We start from the raw sequence: 14,911 nt of genomic DNA on the forward strand, positions 1-14,911 counted from the left end.
TGCTGGGATTTGGGGGCTGTTCCCATCCAGGTGTCCCCAGCTGTGCCCCCAGGGTTTGTCCCAGCGCTGGCTTTGGGGTGGCTGTGACCGTGGTGTCCATCCTCCCTGGACCTTCCTCTGTGCCCTGGGGCTGTGCCCTGGCCTGGGCAGTGCTCAGGTGTGTCTGTGGCATTTTGGGAGCCTCACCTGAGCTTCTGCCATTTCAGGTGTCCCTTTCTTGTCAGCTCTGACAAAGCTGAGCCTAACTCACCCAGAGCAGCCCTCAGAGTCCTGATCAGCCAAACCCCATTTAGCACTTGGCTGCCTTTCCTGAGGAGCCAAGGAGTTACAGCCATTGCTTCTGATTGACTCTAAGTGTTTCACTCCAATGTATTCCTGCTACATGAATCTGTAATGACAATTAAATATCTGCCTGGTGCTCGCAAGGAGCCGGCAAGGAGAGATTTCAGTGGGAGATTTTCTGTGCCAGCCTTTGAACTGAATTTGTATCTGATCTCAGAGGATTGTAGGAGAGACAGGAAACAATTTACCAGGGCTAGAATGGAGACTATGCTAATTCACTCCTTCAAATCTTTTTTTCACCCCCTGGAATTCAATGAAGAATGGGAATCATGAAGAAAACGATAATCTTAAAGTTCAGTGCTACAACAGGAGAGATTTTTCATTGCTTTAGGGAAAAAAAGTTACACAGGAGGAGGAAGCTTTGAATATAGATATGCTGGAGGATTGTCATAATCTTCAATCTTGACACAATATTACTCTACCCTACCCAAGCCTATTTTAATATGTCTGGAAATAAATGTCACCCTGGAAGGTTGCTCCTGGAGCTCTGAGGAAACGAGGCTCTGCTTTGAGTTCTGCTCTTGGGAAGGTTCCCATGCAGTGCCATGGTGGATAAAGGGCTGAGAGCTCACCTGAGGGTGCTGAGAGCTCACCTGAGGGTGCTGAGCTCACCTGAGGGTGCTGAGAGCTCACCTGAGGGTGCTGAGAGCTCACCTGAGGGTGCTGAGAGCTCACCTGAGGGTGCTGAGAGCTCACCTGAGGGTGCTGAGCGCTCACCTGAGGGTGCTGAGCTCACCTGAGGGTGCTGAGAGCTCACCTGAGAGTGCTGAGAGCTCACCTGAGAGTGCTGAGAGCTCACCTGAGAGTGCTGAGCTCACCTGAGGGTGCTGAGAGCTCACCTGAGGGTGCTGAGCGCTCACCTGAGGGTGCTGAGCTCATCTGAGAGTGCTGAGCTCACCTGAGAGTGCTGAGAGCTCACCTGGGGGTGCTGAGAGCTCACCTGAGGGTGCTGAGCTCACCTGGGGGTGCTGAGAGGTCACCTGAGGGTGCTGAGAGCTCACCTGAGAGTGCTGAGAGCTCACCTGAGAGTGCTGAGCTCACCTGAGGGTGCTGAGAGCTCACCTGAGAGTGCTGAGCTCACCTGAGGGTGCTGAGAGCTCACCTGGGGGTGCTGAGCTCACCTGAGGGCTCGGGGTCAGGGCTGTGCCAGCGTGGGAGTGCTGGAGCTCCTCCTGCCCTGCTCTCACCTGAGCTGGTGCTTCAGTCCGTGGTGAATAAAGTCAATTCAGGGTCCTCCATGGCACCCCCTGGCAGTGCCACAGAGCCCAGCCAAGGGACAGCTCAGGGAATGCTCTTCCCAGAGAATGGAGAGCACAGGGAATGCTCTTCCCAGAGAAGGGAGAGCACAGGGAATGCTCTTCCCAGAGAAGGGAGAGCACAGGGAAGGCTCTTTCTGGATAAGGGAGAGGACAAGGAATGCTCTTCCCAGAGAATGGAGAGCACAGGGAAGGCTCTTCCTGGATAAGGGAGAGCACAGGGAAGGCTCTTCCCGGATAAGGGAGTGCACAGGGAATGCTCTTCCCAGAGAATGGAGAGCACAGGGAATGCTCTTCCCAGAGAATGGAGAGCACAGGGAATGCTCTTCCCAGAGAATGGAGAGCACAGGGAATGCTTTTACCAGAAACTGGAGTGCACAGGGAATGCTCTTCCCAGAGAATGGAGAGCACAGGGAATGCTCTTCCAGGTAAGAGACAGCACAGGGAAGGGTTTTCCCTGAGAATGGAGAGCACAGGGAATGCTCTTCCCAAAGAATGGGGAGCACAGGGAATGCTCTTCCCAGAGAATGGAGAGCACAGGGAATGCTCTTACCAGAGAAGGGAGAGCACAGGGAATGCTCTTCCTGGATAAGGGAGAGCACAGGGAATGCTCTTACCAGAGAAGGGAGAGCACAGGGAATGCTCTTCCCAGAGAATGGAGAGCACAGGGAATGCTCTTCCCAGAGAAGGGAGAGCACAGGGAATGCTTTTACCAGAGAATGGACAGCACAGGGAATGCTTTTACCAGAGAATGGAGAGCACAGGGAATGCTCTTACCAGAGAAGGGAGAGCACAGGGAATGCTCTTCCTGGATAAGGGAGAGCACAGGGAAGGCTCTTCCCAGAGAATGGACAGCACAGGGAATGCTTTTACCAGAAACTGGAGTGCACAGGGAATGCTCTTCCAGGTAAGAGACAGCACAGGGAAGGGTTTTCCCTGAGAATGGAGAGCACAGGGAATGCTCTTCCCAAAGAATGGGGAGCACAGGGAATGCTCTTCCCAGAGAATGGAGAGCACAGGGAATGCTCTTCCCGGATAAGGGAGTGCACAGGGAATGCTCTTCCCAGAGAATGGAGAGCACAGGGAAGGCTCTTCCCGGATAAGGGAGAGCACAGGGAATGCTCTTCCCGGATAAGGGAGTGCACAGGGAATGCTCTTCCCAGAGAATGGAGAGCACAGGGAATGCTCTTCCCGGATAAGGGAGAGCACAGGGAATGCTCTTCCCGGATAAGGGAGTGCACAGGGAATGCTCTTCCCAGAGAATGGAGAGCACAGGGAATGCTCTTCCTGGATAAGGGAGTGCACAGGGAATGCTCTTCCCGGATAAGGGAGAGCACAGGGAAGGCTCTTCCCAGATAAGGGAGTGCACAGGGAAGGCTCTTCCTGGATAAGGGAGAGGACAAGGAATGCTCTTCCCGGATAAGGGAGAGCACAGGGAAGGCTCTTCCCAAGCTCCCTGTGCTCTGTCCCGCCCGGCAGTGACGGGAATGGAACACATTGAGGAGGAGGAAGCTATTTCTGGCTGCTAGTCGAGACTCACTCGAGCCGGGCTGACTTCTGACAGCAGCATCTCTGAGCAGCAGATGGAACATTTTCCAGAGGGGGAAGCAGCATTTGGAGGCTCCATTCACAGGAGCAGTTTTCTCTGGAGAGCTCCCTGAGGACAGGGAGATGGGCGGGAGGGACAGGGAGGGAACAGGAGCCTGCTGATATTTCTGGCTCGGGCAGAGGAGGGTGAGGTAAGGCTCGTCTGGGCTTGCTGTGTTTGTGTGAGGCAGAGATGAGCTGTGGGAAGGGCTGGGTGATGGCAGCATCCTGACATTGGGATGGCTGCGGGATGGCTGGCCTTGCGATGTGTTTCCAGTGTCAAAGCTCTCACCCCTGACCCAATAAAAGATTTGGCAGAGGTTTGGTGTTGGGTGGTTGGATTTTGTCTTGTTTCCTTCCCCCAGGCAGTGCTGGCACTCCAGTGATGTTCAACAAGAACGGGGACGCCCCGGGGCGCTACGACATCTTCCAGTACCACAGCAGCAACACCAGCACGCCCGGCTACCGGCTCGTGGGCCAGTGGACAGACGATCTGCAGCTCAACGTGAGTCCCTCCCTGCTCCTTCCGCTTGCTGGGGGCACTCAGAACCTTAGCAGGGACCTTTGCTGCTTCCCCACAGCTCCACAGGGGGTTTGCTCATTATCCCCTTCTCCCCTGTCCTGCCACCTCCTCCTGTCCCCAGAGAGCCGCAGCTCCTCACACCAACGCAGACACCAGGTGATCGTGCAGATTTTATTGCTTCTGCCACTCTGCAGTCCCTAGCTTGGGAAAGAAGCTGTGATTTGTTGGAGTTTGAAGCCACTGGGCTTTCATTTGCAGATGATTTTCAGTTTTTCTTGTCTTTGGAAAGCAGGAATGAAATGTTTTTGGGGTGAGTCGCTTTTCTGGCGGTGGTTTTTAATCCGTGTGGATGAGCTGGCCTTTCAGGGATGGTGCCTGAAGGAAAACAGGCACGGAGGAGCAGCTGCTCAAATACACTTTGGTGTTTCCCAGAGAGCAAGCCCAGGACTGGCGGGTGGGAAAGCTGGAGAGCATGTCAGGCTCATCCCCAGGTCCTGGGCTGTCACCTCGAGGTCCTGGGCTGTCACCTCGAGGGTGCAGGATCCCCTCAGCCTCAGCCCCAGGTCCTGGGCTGTCACCTCGAGGGTGCAGGGTCCCCTCAGCCTCATCCCCAGGTCCTGGGCTGTCACCTCGAGGGGTGCAGGGTCCCCTCAGCCTCAGCCCCAGGTCCTGGGCAGCGGGGCCAGCTCTGCCTCGTGGCTGGGGAAGGTTACAAACACCCACAGACACTTTCCAGCTCAGCTGGGCCCTTCAGCAGCACCCCAAGGTGTGGGGCTTGGACTGGATGCCCTTGTCAAGGTCCCTTCCAATCCAAGCTGCTCCATGATTCCATGGCTCCTGAGGGCAGTGGCTGCACCAGGCTCTCCCCTCTCAGTCAGGAACATTGGGAATTTGGGAATTCCTGGTGCTCCATGATTCCATGGCTCCTGAGGGCAGTGGCTGCACCAGGCTCTCCCCTCTCAGTCAGGAACATTGGGAATTCCTGGTGCTCCATGATTCCATGGCTCCTGAGGGCAGTGGCTGCACCAGGCTCTCCCCTCAGTCAGGAACATTGGGAATTTGGGAATTCCTGGTGCTCCATGATTCCATGGCTCCTGAGGGCAGTGGCTGTACCAGGCTCTCCCAGGAACATTGGGAATTCCTGGTGGGCTGTGGCTGCTCCCACTGCCAGGTGTCCTGTGGGAGCAGGGACAGGAACGGGCTGTGTGACACGGCCCTGCCCTGCCACCACCCACAGGTGGCCAGGACACACTGGGGTGGCACAGGGTGACCCAGGGTGACTCAGGGAGTGGCACAGGGTGACACAGGGGGTGACCCAAGGGTGACATGGGGTGCTCCCAGCCCAGGGCTCTCTCTGGGCTGGTGTCACTCGCTGCACAGGGCTGGCCCTGTGGCCAGGAATGTCCCCTGTGGGGACACCTGAGCTCCCCCTGGGACACCAGGCACGGGCTCATCCCCTGGGCTCATCCCCTGGGCTGGAAACAAAGGCCCAGAGCTTTCTGGTTTTGATGTTTCCATGGCTTTTGTTAAATCAAGTAAATGATGTGAGTCACCGAGGGGCTGCTCTTGGAGACCATTCACAAATGATATTTTACTCTCCTCGAATTTGGGCTCATTTTTATTTTCTGTGTTTGATTTGCTCTTTCGGGGTTTTTCAACTTCTGACGTTCTATATAAGGAAACCTATATTAACTTGCAACTTACAGTTCTTTTAGCAAAAAATATTAATATTTTATTAAGCATATCCTTCTTTATGTAAACTGCACATCCTGATTCATTAAAATTTAAAGCTAAATTAATGGGGCTTGATTTGTATTCCTGTTGTTGTGTTAAATGTTTCCATATAAAGACCTCTTTCATCACCCTCGTAGCCTCATGGCCACAGGGTCATATCAGTAGCTGAGATTTTCTCACTAACTTCCCTTCTAATCACTGAAGTGTCCTAGTTTCTCACACAAATATATATATAAGATAGTCCCTTTTGTATTATTGGATTATTTCTTACAATAATAAAGACAATTGTGGAGTTTAGAGAAGTCAAGGATTCCTGGAAATAACCAAAATAAATACTATTAAATACATCCCAGGGAAAACCACCAGAGGATGCGATTTGTCTTCAGTAATTATTGTGGCAATAACTCCTCAGGGGATGTTTGCCCAGTTCTTATTTCTTAAATAGAGCACAAGAGGGGAAAGCAAAGGGTGTTTGGTGCTGGTTTGAATTTGGCAGCTGCTGCAGTGGTGCTTTGTTTCCCAAGAGTTTTGTCACTCGGGGCAGGCTCGGGCAGTTCTGAATTTCCCTGGGAATGGGAAATCTGTTCACACAGCCCTAAAGGTAAGGACACTCCAGACCCCAGAGGCAGGAGGGAATTACCTGCAGGAGACCAGCTAGGTGAGTCAATGTTTTCTTCCTTCTCATCATCCTCATTCCTAGAGAAAGCAGAAATGTTTTGCTCTTGGGTTCCTCTGGCCCAGCTGCTGCTGTTCAGTCTCTTGTGGGTGCCTTCAACAAAGGTCATCTTCCCATCCCTGGTGCCTTTTGGGGTATGGTGGGCACAGGCTGGATTAATCTGCAGGGCTGAACCAGGTTTTTTGCATGTCAGAGTGCAGAATAACTTCTGTTGCAGTTTTTTCTCTCTTGCTCATGTTAGCAGACAGACTGAGTGGGTCTGAGAGCAGGAACTGACCCTTCTGTGGGTCTGAGAGCAGGAACTGACCCTTCTGTGGGTCTGAGAGCAGGAACTGACCCTTCTGTGGGTCTGGGAGCAGGAACTGACCCCTGTGTAGGTCTGAGAGCAGGAACTGACCCTTCTGTGGGTCTGAGAGCAGGAACTGAGCCCTGTGTGGGTCTGAGAGCAGGAACTGACCCCTGTGTGGGTCTCACAGCAGGAACTGACCCCTGTGTGGGTCTGAGAGCAGGAACTGACCCCTGTGTGGGTCTGAGAGCAGGAACTGACCCCTGTGTGGGTGTGAGAGCAGGAACTGACCCCTGTGTGGGTCTGAGAGCAGGAACTGACCCCTGTGTGGGTCTGAGAGCAGGAACTGACCCCTGTGTGGGTCTGAGAGCAGGAACTGACCCCTGTGTGGGTCTGAGAGCAGGAACTGACCCCTGTGTGGGTGTGAGAGCAGGAACTGACCCCTGTGTGGGTCTGAGAGCAGGAACTGACCCCTGTGTGGGTCTGAGAGCAGGAACTGACCCCTGTGTGGGTCTGAGAGCAGGAACTGACCCCTGTGTGGGTCTGAGAGCAGGAACTGACCCTTCTGTGGGTCTGAGAGCAGGAACTGACCCCTGTGTGGGTCTGAGAGCAGGAACTGACCCCTGTGTGGGTCTGAGAGCAGGAACTGACCCCTGTGTGGGTCTCACAGCAGGAACTGACCCCTGTGTGGGTCTGAGAGCAGGAACTGACCCCTGTGTGGGTCTGAGAGCAGGAACTGACCCCTGTGTGGGTCTGAGAGCAGGAACTGACCCTTCTGTGGGTCTGAGAGCAGGAACTGACCCTTCTGTGGGTGTGAGAGCAGGAACTGACCCCTGTGTGGGTCTGAGAGCAGGAACTGAGCCTTCTGTGGGTCTGAGAGCAGGAACTGACCCTTCTGTGGGTCTGAGAGCAGGAACTGACCCCTGTGTGGGTCTGAGAGCAGGAACTGACCCCTGTGTGGGTCTCACAGCAGGAACTGACCCCTGTGTGGGTCTGAGAGCAGGAACTGACCCTTCTGTGGGTCTGAGAGCAGGAACTGACCCCTGTGTGGGTCTGAGAGCAGGAACTGACCCCTGTGTGGGTCTGAGAGCAGGAACTGACCCCTGTGTGGGTCTGAGAGCAGGAACTGACCCCTGTGTGGGTCTGAGAGCAGGAACTGACCCCTGTGTGGGTCTGAGAGCAGGAACTGACCCCTGTGTGGGTCTGAGAGCAGGAACTGACCCCTGTGTGGGTCTGAGAGCAGGAACTGACCCCTGTGTGGGTCTGAGAGCAGGAACTGACCCCTGTGTGGGTCTGAGAGCAGGAACTGACCCCTGTGTGGGTCTGAGAGCAGGAACTGACCCCTGTGTGGGTCTGAGAGCAGGAACTGACCCCTGTGTGGGTCTGAGAGCAGGAACTGACCCCTGTGTGGGTCTCACAGCAGGAACTGACCCCTGTGTGGGTCTGAGAGCAGGAACTGACCCTTCTGTGGGTCTGAGAGCAGGAACTGACCCCTGTGTGGGTCTCACAGCAGGAACTGACCCCTGTGTGGGTCTGAGAGCAGGAACTGACCCCTGTGTGGGTCTGAGAGCAGGAACTGACCCCTCTGTGGGTCTCACAGCAGGAACTGACCCCTGTGTGGGTCTCACAGCAGGAACTGATCCCCCTGGAGGTGTCCCTGCTGCAGGCTGGTGACACTGCCCGAGCAGCTCCCATACTCAGCTGCCTCCTAAAAATGCAGCTTCTCTTGTTTGGAGGTGCCTGACACAAATACAAACACAAACACAAACACAAACACATCTCTCCTGGAGGAGCTGCTGTGCCTGAAGGAGGAGGAAATGGATCGCTCCTAGAGGAAGCACAGGCTCTCCTGGGAAATTTGTGATATTGCTCCTCTTTCTCCAGGTACAGTTAACTCAGCAGGTCCCAGGTTTATTGTGCTTTCCCATCCCATTCCCTGTGCAAGTATCCCAGAACTGTCAAATCAACAAGTAAAGGAAACAATCCCTGTGGAATGGTTGAAGCTGCCTTTTGCAGGTGTTGGCTGTTACCACTGAAGATGAACAGATCACACGGACATAGGTCGAGGTGTGGTGAAGGAAAGAGAGAAGTTTATTTTTCCCCCCAGGATTTATAGGCTCCTGACCACAGCCAGGGATGGGATGGTCAGGATAACACTTTCCCACTGCACTGGCCATGAGAGATGTCCATCACAAGATGTGTAACAGAAAGAATGTTCACATATCTGTGTTTACAGTTACTGTCCTGGGAAAGTCTTTAGAAAACCATGTCAGCAAGCTCAGAAGCTGAGTTTTCAGGGCGACAGTTGGCCCCGTGCTGAGGCTGGAGGGAGCAGCCTGGGCTCCTGCCCTGGACATGAGCTGCTCCTGGGATGGGTGACAGTGAGCTCTGGGGTGCTGCCACCCTGCCCCATGGGCTGGACACCACGAGCAGCTCTCCTGGGAAGGGCTCCTGCCCCTGCCCTGCTCCCCACCCAGCTCAGCCATCCCCCCACAGCTCCCACACGGGCAGGACGATGCTCTCATCCTTCACCCTCAGCCTGCAGCAGGGAGATGCTTCCATGAGACTGGGTTATTTGCCACTGGAGGGGGAGATCTTGCTGGAGCCAGCTGATGTGGGGTTGTTTTTCAGTCTGATTGTGTAATGCATGCTGTAATAAGGCCATCAGTGTCTGCTCGGGGTGCATGGTGTTGTGTTTGAATTGCAGTGCTGTCTGTGCCGTGTCAGGGGCTCTGTTCCAGCCCCGAGCTCTGGCTCACAGCGGTGCCACTGGGCTCTGGGGCCGTGCAGCACATGTTCAGCACGGCTGCAGGAGGTGAATCCTCGGCTGGGGATGGAAAACACCATGTCCTGTCCCTTCTTACACCGTGCAGAGCTCAGAGCTCGTGCTGGAGACGTGCCTCCCTTCCGCAGCATCGGGCAGGGCTGGCTGCGAGCTCCAGATAAAACCAAACCCTTCCTCTAATTAATTTGTTTGCAAACAGAAATGAATCCATCACAGAGATGCACAGTGCATGCAGGGATAGAGGAGATCTGTGCTGTTCTCTGGGTGTGCAGATGGCTCCGTGCTGTGGAGCAGAGCGGGGTCTGGGACAGGGCTGCTGGGGTTGCTGCCAATGCCTCAGTATTGATAATTATCAATATTGCTAATTATCAGTGTGGTTCCAAGGATCCAGCTCCCCTATCAGCCCCAGCTGGTGCTGCACAGCCCCAGGGACGTGGTGAGGGCTCCTGAATGATTCCCTGCTCCCTGGGCAAGGAGCTGGGAGCTCTGTTTGCCCTGGGTAGCCAAGTCAGCTCTTGCTTGGAAGAAGGAACATCCCAGTAGCTCAGGCTGTGGGGATTGGGGTGAGCTGGGGCAGCCTTGGCAGGGACAGGGACAGGGGCACATCCTGACACAGGATGGAACTCCCATGCTGCAATCCTTTTTTCACCACAAATAGAGGTACATTGAGTAACTCTGTAATCCTCTGTGCAATTGATGCAGAACCTGCTCACTTCAACACCTCCTGAACCTGTTTGGGCTCAGACTAATCAATTTACATGCCATAAACATCTCTGTTAGGGAATTTGGAAATAAATGTTATGAACAGTGAGCTGGTGAAGAGAGTAATTAACTGTCTTAACCTGCTGGCAAGAGACCTGGCTGTACCTGCCTTTTTTTGATAAAATATTCGAACTGGATCCAAGCACCTCTTCAGTGATATTTGTAGCTCAGGAATATTCTGTCAACAGATGGTATTTTTCTAAAACAACATGTTCAAATTGATTTCTGTTCATTGCTTCCTTGGGTTCGTTGCTGGGTTTTGAGTTTTTCCTTTGGAGCAGAATGTGTTTCAAGTAGATGGAGTGTCTGGTTTTGGCACTGCTAGGGACACTGCATCTTCTGCTGCCCTGCTGCTGTCCCTGCAGGTGTCACCTCAGCCTGTGGGTGACACGTGGTGACAGTTCCCCTCCCAGGGCTGGGCTGCCTGCACCTATGGGAATCATTTCCCAGCACGAGTGCTGCTGAGAGCAGAGTCCTTGCAGGGGGACCTGCAGCCTGTTTGCACAGCTCTGGCCCCTCTGGTGCTACCCCATCAGTGTGTGGCCCAGTGAGGACCTGACAGGGAGCTCATTCCACCCCAAAACTCCTCCCAGTGCCACCTTCAGGCACCTGTGGCAGCAGCCCTGCTGTGTGCTGCAGTAATGGATGTTGTTTGTTTTGTTCCCTCATTAAATCCTGCAATCTCTCATTGCTCATGTCAGCCGTGACCGGCGCAAACACCTTTAATTATCTCAGCTTGCAGAGTTAACCTGCAGCCAAGTGGAAGGGAATTTTTCAAGGCACTGGCCCGCTGCATGGCCATATGCTGATCCCTGTGTGCCCCAGCAGGGATGGAGCAGAGCGAGGCAGAGTCCCTGCACAAGCTGTGCCTGCAGCTGGGCTGGGGAGTGCTGGGGATGAGAGTGGGGCTGCTGTGCCTTGGTGCATTTGGCTGCTGGGGTTTGCCAGGCAGGAGCTGGGGCTGGGGAGTGCTGGGGATGAGCAGGGCTGTGGGGCTGTGGTGCCGTTGGTGCATTTGACTGCTGGGGTTTAGCAGGAAGGAGCCCAGGCTGGGGTGTGCTGGGGATGAGAGCAGTGGGGCTGCTGTTCTTTGGTGCATTTGGCTGCTGGGGAGTGCTCAGGATGAGAGCAGGGCAGTGGGGCTGCTGTGCCTTTGGTGCATTTGGCTGCTGGGGTTTGCCAGGCAGGAGCTGGGGCTGGGGAGTGCTCAGGATGAGAGCAGGGCTGTGAGGCTGTGATGGCTTTGGTGCATTTGGCTGCTGGGGAGTGCTGGGGATGAGAGCAGGGCAGTGGGGCTGTGATGGCTTTGGTGCATTTGGCTGCTGGGGAGTGCTGGGGATGAGAGCAGGGCAGTGGGGCTGCTGTGCCTTGGTGCATTTGGCTGCTGGGGTTTGCCAGGCAGGAGCTGGGGCTGGGGAGTGCTCAGGATGAGAGCAGTGGGGCTGCTGTGCCTTTGGTGCATTTGGCTGTTTGGGAGTGCTGGGGATGAGAGCAGTGGGGCTGCTGTGCTTTGGTGCATTTGGCTGCTGGGGTTTAGCAGGAAGGAGCTGGGGCTGGGGAGTGCTCAGGATGAGAGCAGTGGGGCTGTGATGCCTTTGGTGCATTTGGCTGCTGGGGAGTGCTGGGGATGAGAGCACTGGGGCTGCTGTGCCTTTGGTGCATTTGGCTGCTGGGGTTTGCCAGGCAGGAGCTGGGGCTGGGGAGTGCTGGGGATGAGAGCAGGGCTGTGGGGCTGTGATGGCTTTGGTGCATTTGGCTGCTGGGGTTTGCCAGGCAGGAGCTGGGGCTGGAGGGAGCCCCCGGGCCAGGCAGGGCGGCTGCTGTGCCACAGGCAGGAGCTGCAGCACTCGGCCACAGCAGCAAAGCAATGGTTCAATCTCACCTCTCACCCTGCAGAGCAGCCCAGGCTCAGAACTGGAGATGTGAAATGTCATTTCCTCTCTGTTCCTGACCTCGGCCCAGGCAGGAACAACGCCTGGTGCAGTGCCCGGGCAGGCTGGGGAGCTCCATCACCTCTGGCAAGGCACAGCACGGCTGTGACCCTGCTGCCGGTCTGAGAATGTCACAGCAAAGTGTTTGTGGGGATAGAAACGCTGAGGGAAAGCAGGCTGAGGGAGTCTGAGATGGATTACACGTGTGCTTAAAGACAGGAGAAAACTGGAGCGTAAGGAGCTCATAAAAGCTATAATGGCAAAAAAATTATGCAGCAGAAGACTTGACTTGAGATTTTGCTTTGTCTTGTGTTGTTCCCTTCCATGCCCACGAGCCTGCAGGCAGACACACTCTGAGAGTGAGTTATGTAAGAAATGGGAGGTAAAAAATAAATCACCCGGTCTTCAAGAGAGGTGCTGGTTCTGCGCCTACACATCCCTCTGTAAAGCCTCTTTGCGAGGCTAATGTGGTTTTGTCAGCAAATATATTCAAGAGCAAATGCTTTGCTGGGATATTTTATGGCTAATGAACATGTTTGGTTGCTTTTGGCAGGAGTAACAATGTCAGTTTGTGTGTTATTGAGGGTGCAATATTCTTTATTTAATATCTGAAAGCGGGAGGAGGCTCTTCAGAGCCAGATGTGCTTTGTTGTGTTTGGAGAAGTTCAGCCAGCTATGGAGAGCTGAGCGCTTCAGCTGTGCCCCAGAGCTGCTGCCACGGCTCCTCAGCTCCTGGGGCAGCACGGGGCACTGGGCACTCAAATCCCCCCAGCCAAGCCCCTGGGCTCCCTGTCACACCCACTGGGCTCTTCAGCTCAGTTCTGCCCAATATTTCCATCCCTCCTCCCCCTCCTTCCAGTAACCCCTGCCCAGCCTCAGCCTCGGGCATCCCTGTGCACCTCTGCTCCCTCTGGGGCGTCTCCAGGGGCACGGAGGTGGCAGCAAACCCTGCCTTTAGTTTGTGTCTCATCCTTGCCTGGCAGAGGAGGCTGGGTGCCAAATATCCTGTGTTTGTCCTAACTCCCCACTGAAGGTGTGTGGGACGTGTGGGCAGCGCTGGGGACAAGGACAGGGAGAATCCAGGAACCAGCAGCACAATAATGGCTGCATTTATGCCTCTGGATCACTTCTGTCTTCTCCCTGGCAAGGTAAGAGTGATTTCTGGCTGGGAGGAGTGGCCAGCAGCGTGGGGCTCCTGTGTGGGGAGGCCAGGGCTGTTCCTTTCTTTGGGGTCTCCTTTGTCCCCTGTTGTTGTTTTGTGCTGTGGGAGGAGGTGTGTGCTGAGCAGCTCTGTCCCTGGGATCAGCTCTGTCCCTGGGATCAGCTCCATCCCTGGGATCAGCTCCGTCCCTGGGATCAGCTCTGTCCCTGGGATCAGCTCCATCCCTGGGATCAGCTCTGTCCCTGCCCTGTCCCTGGGATCAGCCCTGTCCCTCCCCTGTCCCTGGGATTAGCTCCATCCCTGGGATCAGCTCCATCCCTGGGATCAGCTCCGTCCCTGGGATCAGCTCCATCCCTGGGATCAGCTCCATCCCTGGGATCAGTTCTGTCCCTGGGATCAGCTCTGTCCCTGGGATCAGCTCCGTCCCTGGGATCAGCTCCATCCCTGGGATCAGCTCCATCCCTGGGATCAGTTCTGTCCCTGGGATCAGTTCTGTCCCTGGGATCAGCTCTGTCCCTGGGATCAGCTCCTGTCCCTGGGATCAGCTCCATCCCTGGGATCAGCTCTGTCCCTGCCCTGTCCCTGAGATCAGCTCCATCCCTGGGATCAGCTCCATCCCTGGGATCAGCTCTGTCCCTGGGATCAGTTCTGTCCCTGGGATCAGTTCTGTCCCTGGGATCAGCTCCTGTCCCTGGGATCAGCTCCTGTCCCTGGGATCAGCTCCATCCCTGGGATCAGCTCCTGTCCCTGGGATCAGCTCCATCCCTGGGATCAGCTCCATCCCTGGGATCAGCTCTGTCCCTGGGATCAGCTCTGTCCCTGGGATCAGCCCTGTCCCTGAGATCAGCTCTGTCCCTGCCCTGTCCCTGGGATCAGCTCCATCCCTGGGATCAGTTCTGTCCCTGGGATCAGCCCAGTCCCTGGGATCAGCTCCATCCCTGGGATCAGCTCTGTCCCTGGGATCAGCTCCATCCCTGGGATCAGTTCTGTCCCTCCCCTGTCCCTGGCAGTGCTGTCTGCCACTCCCTGCCACACCTGGGCCAGTCAGCAGTGTCCCAGCTTTGGGACTTCACCTGCCCCAGGTTTTAGTGGCAGATCAGGTTCTGGCACCTTCCAGTCCTGCCAAGAGTCTTGTGACAATTAACAGCAGCCAAAACTTGCTGCTTTGTCTCCACTTTTGTTGATCAAACTTGCAAGTAAACTCCTTTAACAAGCTGTATGAGCAGCTGTGGGAACTCTTGGCTCAGAGCTGCTTCTCTACACCCCAAACATGACCCAGCTGTGTTTTACAAAATGAAATTTTGGTCCCATACCGATGCCAAGGGTGGTAGAGTAGAAATGATGACAGATGTGTCATATTGCTCCTGTTTGCTTTAGAGAGGAGAAAGAAATCCCACAAAGGGTGATTGAAAGCTCTGCTCACATCAGGCCCGTGTGAGCAGCCCTCGCAGTTTCCAGCATTTAAGCAAAGCATAAAGGTTCCTGACAGGCCACACGTATTGAGTGGGTCAGAAATAATCACTATTTAGATGTCCCTGAATACTGATTTCTGAAGGAAATGGCTGTGGCTGGCAGCAGAACTGTAATATCAGATGTATAATGTGGAATTTAATGTGTCTCCAGCTAATTGTTCACATGATGGACAATAATGGCCCCGAATAAACAGCTGCAAAGGGTCTTTAGTCTGCTCTGAAACAACTTGAGAGGAAGCCTTTATTTGTTTTGTTTTCCAGTTTTATTTGGTTTTTCTAACACTAAACTGAAGATGTACATTTCATGAGAATGCTGCTGCAATGATTCCCACGGAACATCCTTGTGCTCATCCCACCTTTCCACCATCCAGCAGCTGCTTCCAGGGCCAGCTGCA

The 14,911-nt window shown here is 54.7% G+C and overlaps 1 protein-coding gene across 3 annotated transcripts in view; it reads left to right on the forward strand.

The window, feature by feature from the left end:
• Positions 1–14,911, forward strand: part of GRM7 (glutamate metabotropic receptor 7) — a 236,553-nt gene that overhangs the window by 153,200 nt on the left and 68,442 nt on the right. For all 3 annotated transcript variants that reach the window (XM_058844701.1, XM_058844700.1, XM_058844702.1), the window contains exon 7: positions 3,551–3,690. In XM_058844701.1, the coding sequence (XP_058700684.1) occupies positions 3,551–3,690 (140 nt within the window). The remainder of the gene's footprint in view (positions 1–3,550; positions 3,691–14,911) is intronic.

Source organism: Poecile atricapillus, chromosome 9, assembly GCF_030490865.1.
Source record: "Poecile atricapillus isolate bPoeAtr1 chromosome 9, bPoeAtr1.hap1, whole genome shotgun sequence".
Lineage (NCBI taxonomy): Eukaryota > Metazoa > Chordata > Aves > Passeriformes > Paridae > Poecile > Poecile atricapillus.